This window comes from Dryobates pubescens, chromosome Z (assembly GCF_014839835.1).
Source record: "Dryobates pubescens isolate bDryPub1 chromosome Z, bDryPub1.pri, whole genome shotgun sequence".
Classification (NCBI taxonomy): Eukaryota; Metazoa; Chordata; class Aves; order Piciformes; family Picidae; genus Dryobates; species Dryobates pubescens.
In genome coordinates this window covers 48,752,368-48,770,055 of record NC_071657.1, presented here as the reverse complement: position 1 = coordinate 48,770,055, position 17,688 = coordinate 48,752,368, and the positions used below count along the sequence as shown (strand labels likewise).

Here is a 17,688-nt window from a genome sequence, read left to right as displayed (position 1 = left end):
CTTTCTTAAACTAAAACATAAGTAAAAGAAATGCAAATACCAGGGCTGATCTTGCAGTAACATACACGCAAGCATCCTGACAGTTCCACCTTTTTAAAAGAGCTTGAATTGCAGCTCTTTAACTCCTAAAATCAAAAGCAAACTGTAGTTGATAAAGGAGACTTTTTTTTTTTCCCCCTAAGTGAATTTTTGCTTTTTCCTATCAAATAGACTAGTTATGCATTTTCAGGATAACAACTGTCTGTATCTTACCAAGTAAGAGAGGGCTTCTTAAAAAAATACGTCAGGAAAATATGTCTTGAGGAAGCAAGCAAGTTTCTGTATGCCATCTGATTTAGCTTCCAATTAAACTTTATTACTTGGTATGAGGATAACTTAAAAAAGAAAAAAAAGGTAATTGGAAATAGAAAACTGAATAACACTGATATATTCTACTCAGGATTGTTGTCAAGTGCAAAATACTACTTGCTAGATAAAATTTCCATTTGCTATTGCAATACAATATCATTAATAAATATAGGCAGTTGTTGCACATGACAGTGGATGTTTTGCATTTCGTGGCAGCTTAAATAGAACCTCTTATTTCATTGAATTTGAAAGTGTCCATACTAGAGCTGTCTTGTTCTTCTGTAGCAGTTGAGGCAAAAGAGGAAAAATTGCTTGCAGGACTATGATTAGTAGTGTGAAGTAAAGGGCAAAAGGGTACTAATGATTTAAAACAAAGAAACTAACCAAAACAAAAAATTATTCTCAGCAGAACATTTAGTTTGCATAATCTTATTTTTTTAATTATTTTTTTACGTGCTGTCTAATGCTAGGTTTGCTTTCAATTGTTAAGCAGTGTCATTAAAAACTATCATGCTGCCTAGGAATACAGGTTCATTTCCAGTTAAGGGATATAAAATTCAGATTTGTAATGCAAGCAGTGTACAGGAATAGAGAACTGGTTATGCATGCACCAAGCATGGGAGTAAAGCAGGCCTTCAATATTAACACACAAGCGTTTCGGAAATTACATCAGTGCTTTCTTCATAGGAGAAGCTGATTTCTTCCAGAGAGTTTTCTACAAACATGACATTTTTAAGGAAGAAGACTAATTGTTGTGCTGAGATTTTAATATTAATATCTTCCTAGGATCCTAGAGTTCCTAAATTAGGATCTTAATATCCCTATTTCAGAGACTCCAGAATTACAGAACATTTAAGATACTTCTATAGTATTCAAGTAAAACATTCTGAAGAGCTCTGTCATATATAGGCAGGAAGAAGAGCTAGAATTCAGGATGATGAGAGTAAAGGCAAACAGAGCTTGGGGAAAGCAGTTAGAGAATGAGGATGAAAACAGCCATGTGCTTTCTGCTAGAAGTGTGTTTCACATATGCTAGTTTCTAGGGAGAAAGCACTAATCTTGTATACAGAGGCCACCTCAGCTGCTCCCCTCTTCATCAGAACAATTCATGTCAAAAGTTCCTCTGAGGTCAGTTTTTGCCAACCAGCTGTTCTCCTCTCATTGTAGGAAGTCACCTCCTTTCCTCTCTGGCTTCCTGGACCTCCAGATGATATGAATAGCATTGTGCTAATGATACCCAAACAGTAATCCCACAGTAAGAGTATAGTAAACACAGTCAGGGAAATATGCTGTGTATTAGGTTGAGTACACAAATTATGAAGTTTTAATTTTTATCAGAAGGCACATTTTTTCTGAACATGCTAGTGTCTGCTGAAGACACACAAACCAGGATAACAGCAGATTACATGCAATTTTTTTCTGAAAGAACTTTTACATAATGATCCACTGTTATAAATAATGACTATCACAGTATCACAGTCTCACTAAGGTTGGAAGAGACCTCGGGGATCCTCGAGTCCAACCTGTCACCACAGACCTCATGACTAGACCATGGTAATAATGAGAGTTACACAGTGATAGGCACCTATCAGTCATCTGTGTAACAACACTGAATTTTGGAAAGTGCCAGCACACATAGCAGAGTATTTTGCCTGCAACTCATAATGTGCTGCTTTGCCTTACTTTTTAGCCACTATTTTGTTTCAGAAAAATATGCTTCCATTACAAGTTCACTTAGACATTTTCTGACTTCTGAAAGAATTCTACACAAAACTTCTGCTCATTTGTATGGCTTATGGCTCAGTTCTCGAAACTGTGCTCATAAAAATGCTGTACACAATGGTCACTTCATACAAATTAATTCTATGCATTCAACTTTATCTTGCTCCAGTGGCAAAAGGGTAAAGTTCTCTAAACACAAAGCCAGCACACTACATACCAACCATTTACATTTGAGCAGAGACAGCAGACTTTGGAAATCAACCATAACCAAAGAAGTACAAAGTTGCTACTGCAGGTCCTAGCTCCTTATTACTGATGATACTAAAAAAGGATGAACAAGTCTGCTGTTTCATTTTAGCTTGCTTCTGTGATACTGGCAGTAAGCAGAGCACATTCTCTGTATGTAATAGATACTGGAACACCAAGAACTGCATCCAATATTCTCCCCAAAAAGCTTTGCGTTATTTAGACAAAAGAGAAATTAGTGGCTTAGCTTCTGGAAAATTATTTAATGATAATTTACCTTAAGGAGAATCTGTAAATTTTGCTGCAAAAGGGTGTGCAAGTTTGATAAACCTTGCATTTAATTTCTTCACAAAAATACAGTTTTGCAGCATTTAGAACGTGGGTAAATAGTAAAATTAAGCTTCAACAAACCTGAACTTGCTGAACTCATTTAGCATCATTATGCATCAGTAAAAGTTTAGATCACAAAGCTACAGTGATGATTGTTATTTAAAAACCAGGAGCTGCGGAACTAATCTTGGCTTGATGCAAACACAGGCATGAAGCATGAACCAAGAAAATGTTTATCTGTTTGCCTGGACAAGCCACAAGTAAGAACTGCCCTGCTTCACCTTTTTCGAAAGGCCCATGCCCCTGTCTACCTCTTGCACACATGTGGGTAGCTTCACCAATCACTGAAATCCATGCTCTCAAGAATAGTTAGGGAACAATTAACATGAATGCTTTAGCTGCTTATGGGTTTCTCTTTCTTTTCAATTAACCTCAGGTCTGCACTACTATACTTCAGTGATTGTGTTCTACTACTACTAAATAAAGTTTGATCTGTACGTTACACTAAATTAATGAATTAATTTTTAAATCAAGCTTATTTAAAATAAAGTTCACTGCAAGTACAATTTGCTTAGTTTGTACAGGAAGTTTAGATGCCCAATAGTGCAGTAGGAACATTGCTGTCTCTTAGTGATTACAGCTTTTGCTTCTATAGGACTCGAATATCTTCCATGCTGTGTGCTCAGCAATGTGGGTGGCCATGCCGTTTCTCTGTTCCTCTATCCTATGCATCATCAGTGTGTCTTTGGAAGCCTGTAGAGACACTATTCACTCACCTGCTGCCCTGGCTCTGCCTTTTCCATTGGTCAGCCAAAGCTGTAAGCACATGCTCATGAAGGAAGCAAATCCCCACACTACCAGTGCCAACAATCAAAAACAATTTGTAGAGAAATAGTTTCTGACACAACTTGCAGACTAAGCAAAATGTCACCAAACAGATATGGCTTTGTTTGTTTGAAGTCTGACTTGTTGTTCCCAAGCAGATCTCCTCTAAATGGCTCTATTGTTTATTCTTGCCAACACTGCACTCACGAAGAAAGGAATGAAAAGGAAGATGACAACTCTGTCCTGGTATGAAATGCCTTGAGCTAGGGATAGACTAAATGATCTGTGTTCTTTAATCAGGCAATGCCACAGCATGCAAGGCAATCCCAGTAATGGATTTCTATTTCCCCAGCAATCCCAAACCAACAATTCCAAACCTAAGAACGTGCATATGAGGCAAGCCCTCTGCTACAGGTAGGGTGCAGTGAGAGGCTCTAATGCAGAAAATCTGTACACTCCAGCATCTGCCTCTTTTAATCCATCCATATCTGCAATTACTGTGGCATGTTTGTTTTACAAAGTTTAGCACAGAGGACAAAAGAGAGTAACCAGGCATCCTGCAGCTCAGTGATCCATAAAATTATAATTTCAGCACATAAACCAAGGTTGGACTCAAACCTGCTATGAGCCCACACCTGTTCCAGAGTGATGGCCAGGCCCAAAAGTGCATTGGGATGTACTTCCCAATTTTAAGAGTTTGCAGCAGTGGTAGCAAGCTGACAGCATCTGAAATCTAAGACTCCTTGAGTTTCTCTCTCTCCCACTACTGGGTGAGTAAAACTGAGATGTCAGCACCACTTCAGCTGGATACCCAAGCAAGGCCTAATACTGGATTACAAGAAAAATAAATCCCTTTTATAGAGGAGGCAGACACAAAGGTTGTGTGTTAGCAGGGAGAGGTGAGAACCTGTCAGTGTGTCTCTGGAACGGAAATCAGGTATACAGTATAGAAGCCCAAAGGTAAATCTGTAGAACCAGGGGGACAGAAAGTCAAGAAAGCAATCTGGTATAACTGGAGGATGGCAATAGAATAGCATAGCTAGAGTAACAAAAAAGCAGAAGGCAGTAAATTTATACAAAGATAATATAATAAAAATCATAAGCAGTATTGTAATTTTATCTAGCAGAATGAAAAATTGTACAGTCATTTGTGTCCTTTATTCTATACAAAGGAATTACATAATACAGTTAAAAGGTTTTCCATTTTGCACCTACAAAGAGTAATAACGTGTAAAACCACATAATCACCAGAAGGAATCTCAGGCAGATCTCAGTAAATTGTAGTCACAAAGATGCTTGTACATTAATGTCTTTTATAAAAAGTTTTGCAGGCCATATTATACACCCTTTCAGTCATGTACAGATCAAACTAATATACTCTGTTGAAGTACTTCAAACTCTTCTACAGATTCTGAAGACAACTTTAAAGAATTCACTGGCAGTGATTGACTTCTGATATACAGAGGAGGAGGATACATAGCAAAAACTTGTTTCTCACAGATATTTATTACATTAACAAATTAATTTAACTGGAATTTTTTTCCATGCAGAGGATTTTTTTTTCCCCTGGCCCTTTAAATACAGGATACGTGCTTGGACTTTACATTGTACGTAATTCCCTTCCACAGTTTACTAACCAAGGAAATACGAAGGCAAGCATATTTATTAAAATACTTTACAAAAAAGTCTATGTTGTCAGAACGTATGATTTATCAGTGAGCCTCACTGTTACAAAGTATAACACTCAAGAGTTTAAAATAAAAACAAAAATATACATACCTTATACACTGCACAATTGCATGACAATATTTGGGTTTATTTTACTACTACTAAAAAAAAAAATCAGTAAATTGCCTTAATAGGTGAATTACTAGAAATGTCTTTGTTAGGTTTCTTAAGATTTTCATGGAGACAAGAGTCTACACAAAGCAGATACCAAATAGGTGACTCATGTGCAAGTGCTTTTGTTCTTCCCTTAAATGCAGTCTGCTTTTCTGCTTTATTAAATTTTATTGAAAATAGAACTGAAATGTACTTCTAAAAATTAGATACTTACAGTGAAAATACCCATTAGCTGAGTGTAAAAGAGGCCACTTATTCCACCTAATACTATTAGGCCCATGAAGGCAGATATTCTTAGGAGAGCAAGTTCATGTCTAAATACAAAAACATCCTAGAACAAGACAGAAAGAAGAGACTTTAGCACTTACCAAATAATTTCAGTCTTTGAACTGAGTTGAAATACTAGATAAGAGCTGTTGCCAAAATCCTACAGCTGAAGAAAAATAATGCATTTTTAATCTATATTGCAAATCACGTACACATTTATGTGGTAAAATTATATTTTTATTATATAAAAATTATAAAATATTAAACATTATATTTATAATATTTTTTCATTATACATGTGAACAGCTATGGAGTATTATTTTTTTTCCCCAGAACATTAAAAGCCTCATTCAGACATTTAAAGTTTGGGAATAGATCAAGTTCAAATGGGGGCTGGTCTCTCTCCCAAGCAACCACCAACAGAACAAGAGGACACAGTCTCAATCTGCACCAGGGGAGGTTTAGGCTGGATGTTAGGAAGAAATTCTTCACAGAAAGAGTGATTTGCCATTGGAATGGGCTGCCCAGGGAGGTGGTAGAGTCACCATCCTTGGAGGTGTTTAGGAAGAGACTGGATGGGGCACTTAGTGCCATAGTTTAGCTGATTAGATAGTGTTCGGTGATAGATTGGACTTGATCTTGAAGTCTTTTCCAACCCTGGTTAATTCTATTCTATTCCATTCCATTCCAATTATTTCAAACTATGCCAGATTGCTACACAAAAGTCCCAAAACATAGGAAACCCATTATCTTGAATAGTCTTTATTTATAGATTTCTCTATCTCAGCTCTTAACCATAGCACATTTCATTTTAGCATGACCTCTTTTGTAATAAAGATAATAACATTCCTGTCTTGACTCCTGAACATGGAACCTACATGATCCATGTATCTGTACTGGATTTGTCTTGTAATGCTGTCTGTTACCCAAGATAAACTTTCCTTTATCCTTTAAATTTTGGCTTTAAGTGGGTTATCCTAATTTTGGATATAGGCACAGAATCAAACTGCCATAAAGTACAGGAAAATATGGGTTTACTGTATCAGCTGCTCTGGAGAGCTTGCTCTCTCCCAGCAAAAAAATAAGAAAAGTGTAAGAAAGTCTTATAGATTGTTTTCAAGGGAAAAAAAAAATACAAACTAGTTTTTACCACAGGAAAGCATTTGTATGTGGCAGTTACAGTAGATGTACTTCAAGTTCACACCACATCTTCCCCTCTGATAATGAGTTAATACACCCATTGTCTTACTTGTAAGTTACAATTACATTCTCAAGGCCATCTTTTGAATTTACACATCTGGTTTTCCACTTAGAAAAACCAGATCCCAGCAGGAAACTATTAAAACCTTTCAAGTAAACTTTAAATTACAACCAGAACATAAACATGAACTGGATGAAAAAATAAACCAGCCCACCGCTTTTGAACTAACTTTCTTTCAACCAGTAGGCAATGATGAAATTAATACTGGAATACTGGAAATTAATACTGGGTGCTCACCAGCAATTTGTACAGATAGAACAGCATATTTCTGTAGAAAACCAAAGTATATGCAGGACAGTCTTTTGGTAATCAGACCTTATTAACAGAGCTGTTTTCACATTCTGCACTGAAACAGAAACATGTGACTCCATGAAAATAGTTTAAACAAATAAATAGCCATTTATATCCCAGTAATAATAACTTATTTAGGATGTTGCTGCTTTGTGTAAAAGTTCAACCCAATTAGTTTTAATTATTCCATCTCAGAACTAAACAAAAATATTTTCCCTGCCAAGAAAATCAATCAAATTGTAATAAATCAATCCTGAAGAGCAGTCAGTGATTACTCAATCTCTTTCACTGTATTTTGAACAGATCCTCTTGTTCAAATACTGTTTTCACCAATCACTGCAGTGTGATTATTGAGACACTCTGCCTATTCAACCCCAAAATCACGCTGTCCATGGTAAGAAAAAGACCTGCAGAGCCTGAGCCACAAAGCATAAGCACATGTAACCTAGTATCACCAATTCATGAAGGAATTCTTGTGGCACAACAGGGTTTTGTCCTGTAAAAGCTTTTTTTCCATGTTGGGCCAGGCTGAATTATATAACCTTTGGCACAGATCTTAAATGCATAGTTTTAGCAATGTAAGAGCTGCCCTTCATGTAGCCCCTTTCTCCCTTTTGTCAACATGACAACCCAACCACTCTGTCAGAACTTTCAGTTCACATGGGTTGCTGCCACTGCATCTACTTAGCATTTCCTACACAGCTCAGATGTGCCCTCCTCCCAGGCTGTTGCCTGTTCTAAAGATTTGTACGTTCCCTTTAACCACTACTTCTATCCATCCAGTCAAACTGCAAGGATTCTCGGCTGCTTACAAAAACAGATAGAAATGTGTATAATAGAAACTTGTCACACAATAAGAAACAAAATGTAGGTCTATAGCATAAGGTAAGGACCACAAGGATTATGTTACAGACCATAAGATCTGGTATCTTTATCTTAACAAGCAATACCAAAACATTCCACAGAAAGTCAGTCTTCATGAGAGATTCACAGAAGACTTCTTCAAACCCTTGGCAAAATACATGCCATGTTTTCATTTACGAGCATCAACTGTTACATTCCCAAGACCACTGACTAGGAAAATAACTATTACAGCTTTATGTTATCATACAAGAGTAAGGTCAGAAATAATGGTAGGTCCAGTTTAAGAATATAATCAATGATATGACTGGTGTTTCCAAATTAAACTTTCTTTTTACTCTGCTTAATGGAGATATTTAACAGGTCCCTGCTGTATTGGGTTATTACTTCCAAGGGTTTCCAGTACTCCTTTAAAAACAGCACACTATATATAGAGGACAGAGCATTCAGCAGAACCAACACTGGACTACTGTATGTGTCCAGAAGAGACAAAGTGAAAAACCACCTTTATGAATTAAATGAAATTTACAATGTAAGATTATTTTATTCAGTCTTTATTCTTCACTGAAATATGAAATTAATATACTAACAAAATATATTAAGATACTTCATCTTTATCTTGCAGAAGGGACACCTTACGGAACTTATGAAACATGCTAATCTGCTTGCCTATTTTCAGTTGCAAATGCTCAGGAGGTCTGTCCCAGGCTAGTGAAGAAGTTTGTCTATCAACTTGGCTATTCTAAACCCAGTGTAGATACATAACAATGCCAGGCTGTCAGATTCAAAAAGCAAAACAAAAACTACTAATTGCAGGTTTTGCAGGAAAGAGAGGCATGAGAGAGAAAATTCACTCATTAGAAATAAAAAAAAAAAAATAGTTTCACAGAAGGCAAGAATATAAGCCTTTTTTGTAAAAAAAAAATTATTATTAGTAACAGCTGAATTTTATGTAAAGCATTTTTTCTATTCAAGACTATTTCAGGCTTACTGAGTAATTTTTCCTGTCTGATTCATGACCGATTTGAAGTGAAAATGGCAATACCACTTTGATTCCAAAAACCAATACAAAGTGATAATTCCAAAGTATGTTTCTATCTAGAACAGACTTTAAGAAAAGGGCTATACAATCTTCACATTAAAATGGCACTAAAACTATACTAAGTTTTAACCAAGTTTTATTTTCTCAGTTATTCCTGTCTTTTCTCTACAGACTACTTACTAACTTTCCAAACTTAACACTCACTTACTGTCCTTATAATTGCAGGCTTAGGTTGGTTTTGAAGAACACTGAGAATGAAAATTTTGATGTTTTTTCATTTAAAAAAAAAAACTCCACTTCCTGTAGGTCATTTCATGACTTTAAGAGAAAAGGTTTTCCTTAGATTTTCTTTACAATCAAAATTAACTTCAGGTGATACTTAGTTAATGATGATATTAGTTAATGTATAATGTAGAAATAAATATTACTGTAAATTATCTTCATGCAATTTTAATGAATATTTCCCAACATATTTATTATGGAATTGGGAAAGCTGAGTGCCAGGCACAGCAGTGTGATATTGCCACAATGCTTTGTCCATAATGTTTCCTCCTCTACCAAGAGAGCTCAGAACACTTCAAAAATTTGTTAAGTAACAGTATTTTCGTATTGTATAATAGATAACTGCAAAACTGGTAATAGAAGTAAAAGACAGCAAAGAGGTTTCGGTTTTTATATGTAAGTGCATTATGCTCCAATAATCATTCCAGAAACATTTTTAGCGTAAAAAATGTATCTGCATACCTTTCGCTGAAAAGATCAAAAGCCTTCTATGAACAAGTAAAATGTACTATCAAGGCATTTATTTTTGCTTTTACTTGACTGGTTGTATATAGAATCTGTGACAGGACATGCATGTAGCAGGCACACACATAGCCATGACAAAACTGGTATTTATTATTCTCATCTCACTATCCACATGACTGAATAGTTCATAACAAGTGAAGACTTCACAACCTTGATGCTTTTTAATGAAGACACAAAATTAATAAGGTTCCAGTCCCAAAACCACTGCAGCTAGCAAAGGAATATATCTGCTGCTTTATCTGCATTACATATTTTTGTTCTACTGCATACACAATTTAATTACCACTGCTTTCATTTCTAGCAGTCATTGTACTCCTCCTACTGGACAAATAGAGACAATAACCACAATCCACATTTCTGATAGTACCAATACCAAGAGCCAAGAACACTCTTGAAGCAATTCTCTGTTTTAAAACCTGAATCTGAAAGATTCTCTTCTCTCTCTACTGAAACAGCTTTCTTCATTAGCTTTAAAACTACCAACCTCACTTTTGTATACTGAATCATGAATGTCTGGGCTTTTCTCACTTTAACCCTTTAAAAATAGAACCACAAGTTTTCACTCTGAAGGAAATAGTAACCTGCATACAGTTATCATACTGCAGTAATTGGTACCATGATATAATGACTATCTCTCAACAGCACTGGAAGTAAGTTTAATTCTACAAGTTCTGTGTTAGGTAGTATTTTATATCCAAAAAATAAGTATTTTATATCCAAAAAATAAAAGGCAGTCACACCACCAGAAAATTCACAAGTACTTTTAATGAGCAGGAATACAGTAATTCCAGATGGCTCCTCAGAAAAATACACCTTTTTCTTCTCTTTTTTTTTTTTTTTTTTGTTTAAGTCTGTGCTGAACACCAGACCCTGTCAATTCAGAAGAAGTAAGCTCTTTGTTACAGCCAAAATTTCAACAGAGAATGTTGACATTCACTTCTGTTAATGGTAAAGGAAAGGTTTCCTGTAATGCTTCGGCTTTAACTAATATACAAAGACTAAAAGAATCTTGCAGGATGCTTGCCTAAGCAAATCTTAGAATAGAATAGAATGGCATAAACCAGGTTGGAAGAGACCTTCAAGATCATCATGTCCAACCTATCATCCAACACCACCTAATCAACTAAACCATGCAACCAAGCATCCTGTCAAGCCTTGTCCTGAACACCCCCAGCAACAGCAACCTCACCACCTCCTCGGGCAGCCCATTCCAGTGGGCAATCACTCTCTCTGTGTAAAATGTCCTCCTAACCTCCAGCCTAAACCTCCCCTGACACAGCCTGAGACTGTGTCCTCTTGTTCTGGTGCTGGTTGCCTGGGAGAAGAGACCAACCTCTGCCTGACTACAACCCCCCTTCAGGTAGTTGCAGACAGCAATAAGGTCACCCCTGAGTCTCCTCTTCTCTGGGCTAAGCAACCCCAGCTCCCTCAGTCTCTCCTCATAGGGCTTGTGTTCCAAATCCCTCACCAACTTTGTTGCCCTTCTGTGGACACGCTCCAGCAAGTCAACATCCTTCCTAAACTTGAGGTGCAGCCTAACCAGTGCAGTGTACAGGGGCAAAATGACCTCCCTGCTCCTGCTGGCCACACTGTTCCTGATGCAGGCCAGGATGCCATTGGCCCTCCTGGCCGCTTGGGCACACTGCAGGCTCACGTTCAGCCTACCATCAACCAGCACCCCCAGGTACCTCTCTGCCTAGCCACTCTCCAGCCACTCTGACCCCAGCCTGTAGCTCTGCATGGGGTTGCTGTGGCCAATGTGCAGAACCCGGCACTTGGATGTGTTCAATCTCATGCCGTTGGACTCTGCCCATCTGTCCAGCCTGTCGAGGTCCCTCTGCAGAGCCTCTCTACCCTCCAGCAGATCAACTCCTGCCCCCAGCTTGGTGTTGTCAGCAAATTTACTGATGAGGGACTCAATGTCCTCGTCCAGATCATCAATAAAGATGTTAAAGAGCATGGGGCCCAGTATTGATCCCTGGGGCACACCACTAGTGACTGGCCGCCAGCTGGATGTGGCACCATTCACCACCACTCTCTGGGCTCGGCCCTCCACCCAGTTCCTAACCCATTGCAGTGTGCTCCCATCCAAGCCATCGGCTGACAGCTTGGCCAGGAGTTTGCTGTGGGGGACAGTGTCAAAAGCCTTGCTGACGTCCAGGTAGACTACATCCACAGGCCTCCCCACATCCACCAGTTGGGTCACCTGATCCTAGAAGGAGATCAGGTTGGTCAGGCAGGACCTGCCCTTCCTAAACCCATGCTGGCTGGGCCTGATCCCTTGGCCATCCTGTAAGTGCTGTGTGACTGCACTCAAGATGACCTGTTCCATAATCATGCCTGGCACTGAGGTGAGGCTGACAGGCCTGTAATTCCCTGGCACCTCCAACCAGCCCTTCTTGTGGATGGGCACCATGTTGGCCAGCTTCCAGTCCTCTGGGACATCTTCAGTGACCCAGGACTGCTGGAAAATGATGGAGAGCAGCTTGGCCAGCACATCTGCCAGCTCTCTCAGCACCCTAGGATGGATCCCATCTGGTCCCATGCACTTGTGGGGATCCAAGCGGCTAAGCAGATCACCAACTACCCCATTCTGAAACAGAGGAAAACTACGCTGCTCCCTGACTCCTTCTGCCAGCTCTGCAGGCCAGCTGTCTGGAAGACATTCTGTCCTGCTAGAAAAAATTGAGGCAAAGAAGGTGTTAAGTAACTCTGCCTTTTCCTCATCCTTTGTTACAATCATCCTTTGTTACATCCTTCTCACTGGTCCTGTTCATGTGAATTCAAAGTGATGTAATTCTGATAAATTACTCTGTGGCACAAAGTTATATGGAGGAGGCTCAGGGGAGACCTTATTGCTGTCTACAACTACCTGAAAGGAGCTTGTAGACAGGTGGGAGTTGGTCTCTTCTCCCAGGCAAGCACCAACAGAACAAGAGGACACAGTCTCAAGCTGAGCCAGGGGAAGTTTAGGCTTGAGAAAGTTCTTCACAGAACGAGTGATTTGCCATTGGAATGTGCTGCCCAGTGAGGTGGTGGAGTCACTGTCCCTGGAGGTGTTCAAAAAAGAACTAGACATGGCACTTGAAGCCATGGTTTAGTAGTTAATCATGAGGTGTTGGCTGACAGGTTGGACTTGATGATCTCTGAGGTCTTTTCCAACCTTGTTGTTTCTATGATTCTATGACTCAAAATGAGTATTTCAAAAGCCCCAAATGTAACATAACTGTAACAAAGTTTATTAGACAACAAGCTGCTTCACTAATAAAGACTGCAATTTCCTATCCCTTTTAACTTGAATGCATCTACAACAAGTCAAAGTAACTCAAATCTCATGAGTGTAAAACAAGCTGAATATTAAAAGCCCATCTGCAACATTTTGGAAACAAAGTGAGAAGCGTCAGTATTCAATTGTAAAAGACACATTTTAGAGATCTGTCTCCATAACAGGACAGGAAAGATGCTCTGAGCAGACATCAAATTCTGTTTTGTATTTCTAGAATCCCTACATCCATTTAAATTGAAGTATTCCTACAAATGGAAAAAATAAAAAAAGGACAACAACAAAAAAATCTTTTAGAAAACATTTTAAGAAAGATTTGCAAAAATTCTGAACTTCGTTACATTCTGTAAAATAAAAAGTTAGTATCTATCAACTTGACCATAACATTTTTATCAGTTCTACATGATCTGAGGAGTACAGTATTCCATGATTTTCAGCGCTCCTTTCTTGGGAACATAATATCCACTGCAGACTGATACAGGAGCAAATAAGAAGCCTGGAAAACTATGCCTCATTCTTTTCCAGAAGTGCAAATTTTTTAAGCAAGTTTCGTGTTCTTATTTTACACCAATTAGGATAACAAGCTTAAGTTGTTCAACAAATGGAAAATTTCACTTGCTTTACCCATAATCAAAGGCTAGTCTCCAGCAGCCTTGAAAGACAGGTGGTGATGCCATCAGCAGAGAGTATGCTGGGCTCTCACATCAATATGGGTAACAAAAAATCTACAGCACTTTGGTGGTTAAATAAAAATCTCAATAAAATTTAGAGTACACCACCAATTTCTGGGGTAGTCTCAGTTTCTTTGTTTAGGACATCTGGAATGTTATCTAATTTTAAATACCTTTAAAATTGTTTTCCAGGTTTTTCCTCTTTACTGCACTTGTCACAGTCCAGTACAAGTACAAAATTCATTTCAGATTTTGGGTAGAAGTTTTTATGGTTCATTATAAGCAAGATCTCAAAACATTTTCTTAAAGCGTTTCAGCTTTCCTGTTCTGTCACTTTCAAGCATTCAGCAACTTCCAAGCAAACTTCCTGAATATTCTGAACATTACAGTTCCATAATGTATGAATGTCTGTAATTATTTACTCTAGTCCAATCCGTAAGTCCATTTTCTGTTTGCATGTTAAGCTGTGTTTTGCAGATGATGACATGTTGAAATATGATGCCATGAAGTTCAAATAAAACAATCTTTACATTCTCAGTTAACCCACTTGACCTTTTCAAAGCAAAACAAAGGACTGCTTCGAAGGCAATATATATGTCTACCCTTTCAAAATTGTAGCATGCTTTTTCTGACAGTATCAGTGTTTTTAAATAGGGACTTAGGATAGATATATACTCTGTATAAATGTATTTTGTGGAAAACAAAAGTAAATTGTAACACACCTAAAGTAGTTACTTGGCTTCCTCCCAGTATTCATTAATCACGTCAAAGGAACCTAACTGGTTCTGTACTCCTTTTCCATATTTCTAAGAAAACTAATGTTATATTTGTTACACATAGAAATAATATATCCTTTTAGAATGGCATTTTGTTATTGACAATAAATCAGTTTGCTCATTTGATAACAAACACCTGGATGAACTCTCTTCATTGTCAACAACTAAGCCAGCAGAAATGTGTAGTAACTAGGTAAAAAAATAAATTACATTGAAGTACAAGCTATTTATTCATTTCATAGAGAAAACAGATTCTTACCCAGTTTTCTTTTTTCAGAGGCAAAAAGTAGTAGTAATGGCAGAAATCAAGTATCAGTGTATAAGAACTAAGAATCTGTGTATAGAAACACAGCTGTAAAAACAGCCAATGGTTGTCTTCACCAACACAATTATTAATCCTGCAGGGAAACAAAGTGTATACATAAAGACAAAAATATAAATACTTCAACACTGTAGTTAAGATATTGCAAGTAAGAGGCATTACAGTTATTTATGGAGCGAAGAAAGGAACTCATGATTAATCACTCTGCTCTTATCACAGTGATGGTCTCTGTGTTAAAGATGGCAGTTACTGTACAATAGTTTTCTTACACTGCTGCTTACAGTTTAGGGTGTATTACTGAGATTACTGCTTAGAACAGGAGACATATTTCACCATACATAGCAAAGATACTCCTGCAATTTTAAGTAACACTCAAGTAAAAAAATTATTTTTTTTAAAATCTGCAGTTTCATAGCAATACACACTACCCCATACTGGTCAATGTATTTCACTGCTTGTGAAATATGTCGAGTCCAAAAACTGGAAATGCAAATGAAAGGTTAGAAAAAAATGTGATCGCAGGGTAACCAAATGACAAATAGACATGTCTTGAAGGTGCCTAAGAAACAGAATACAGAACAGGCCTCTCTTATTCAGAAAATCCAATGATTTTCTCCAATCAATGAAAATCCAATGATTTTCTCCATCTCCAATGATGCTCCAATGATAATGGAATCAGAAGCAATTGAGAAATATTAAGAAAGAGATTCAAAACCTTTGAAATCTAGGTCTAGCCTGCTTCACAGAAGTTATCCTGCAGTAAAAATGTAGTTGAGGTACAATTTCATACTAGTATTGCCTCAGACATCCGTACCAAGCTACACCATTAATGACTAAAACACTACACTGGCAGTATTTTCTGAAGGAAAGAGTAGCATGAGAAATGGCAACATCAACAGAAGAAAATCCTGATGTCTGTCTTGCTGGAAAACAATCAGATCTACTGGCAGACATTTCATTTGAAGCTACAATCAGTTTAAATAGAAAAATTTCAGCCACATTAGTTCATTTTGACTGAAACTAGTTGGGGAACACTAAACTAAGCAATTTCACTACAAGGTCGGAGAGGGTATGAAAAGCGCAGAATGGCACAAGCCTATAGCAACTTCTGTTTAGCACAAAGCATCTGAAACTGCTATTTTTGTTATTACAAAGAGCATTCCCTCTTGAAATTGCAATCTTTTCTTTAAATGCAAGAAACAGAAATACTGTTTGATTTCCTACAGAAAATAATTTCTCCAGCATCTGAAACTAAATTGCAACAAGTAAATCTGCCACATAGAAACAAATCTGCTTCTCCGACTAAGTTTAGCTGTGCTTTATGTGGTGGGAGGATTAAACCTTCACACTACCACAGATTCACTAAAACAACAGTAGATTGTTAGAACAAACATCATCTTACCATGGACAGTGGTGATCCATCCTCCTCACACAATGCCCACAACGACTGCAATGGTGTGAACGCTTTGGTCTCATCATATTGCATTTGTTACATAATTCCCAATGTTCTCTTTCTAGGTGAAAATGTAAAGACACTTCAGAGAGATTTAAACTCAGTACAGTATGCTCATGATAAATCTACTTGCTAGTGATTCCAAGAGAAAAAAATTCTATTATATGAAAAGGGTAAGCAGCATGTAAAAAATTTCTTTCCCACTGTCATGTTAAACTGGAAGATGCTACTGCCACTCTGTCACACTTTTCTCCTCCAAATACTACTCTCTTCCTATATATTTCTAGGGAGTAATTATTACAGCACAAAAGCTGTTACTCATTGCTTGAGTAACTTTCTCACTTTCGTTACTTTCTCACAAATCTACTATGAAAAAATGTATCTGCTAGACAGAACCATGGTATAATTTCCCTGCCATTCCAAAACCTCCTGAGGAAATATTGCTACTCAAATTTGTCAAAGCTAGCTAACTAAAATAAAATACACAATAAACTCTTGAGAAGCATGCTCCATCTCAAAGCATTTTAAGACATGCATTTCCCAACATGCAATTTTACACATAAGGCAACTAAAGAACAGATAAAGAATAGGCTTGTATTAAAATATGTACAGTGGTTTTGGATGTCCAGTGTCAGATTCTTTAAACTGATCCCCAGATACACTGAGTAGTTGAAACTTCCAGGAGCTATTGCTCGCCTTAGCTATCACTTATCTCAAATTGCACCAGTGAAACTAGAGGAAGCCTTTGAAAAATGAGAATTTGAATCATACATTCAGGAAGTTCATCAGCATATGGTAAACAAATCACAACACTGGAATATTTCCATTCACAAGAGTATGTATTTTCTGTCTTTAAAGATATCTTAAATACTGATAATCTTAAATACTTTGACTGGTAGTTTCTATCTAGACAGAACTTTCTGATGCAGTATAATTTCCTGAATCCTAGGGGGGTAAAAAAAGTAACCATAGTTTTTACAGTTGAGCACTCTCAAACTATTTCTGTGTAAACAAAACAAAAGTTAAATTTAGCACTTCTGAGCCACCTGCATGCAGCTCTAACCTTGTCTTTCTTGCTGCAAAATAACACTTGGACACTGGAAGTAAAGCCCAGTGTCTGAGACCATTAAACTAGCAATAATGCCAGATGGAAACTGATTTACAATCTGTTCCCATAAATCCAGTGTCACAAAGGTGTCACTACCTAATAGGGTATCTACCAGCAGAGATCAGAAATACCCTAACTTTATTTTTAATACAATTTATACCATGCAAAAACCACATCTTCCTGTCAGTAAAGAATACCAGAGAACTGAAGTGCTGCTTTAGAAAGTACAACCC

At 37.5% G+C, this 17,688-nt stretch overlaps 1 protein-coding gene across 1 annotated transcript in view; it reads right to left on the bottom strand.

The window, feature by feature from the left end:
* ZDHHC21 (zinc finger DHHC-type palmitoyltransferase 21) overlaps positions 1-17,688 on the bottom strand; it is a 31,722-nt gene that overhangs the window by 9,297 nt on the left and 4,737 nt on the right. Inside the window, exons 4-6 of the mRNA XM_009904588.2 lie at positions 16,297-16,408; positions 14,832-14,970; positions 5,528-5,644 (exon numbers count right to left, since the gene is read on the bottom strand). Coding sequence (XP_009902890.1) covers positions 5,528-5,644; positions 14,832-14,970; positions 16,297-16,408 — 368 coding nt within the window. The remainder of the gene's footprint in view (positions 1-5,527; positions 5,645-14,831; positions 14,971-16,296; positions 16,409-17,688) is intronic.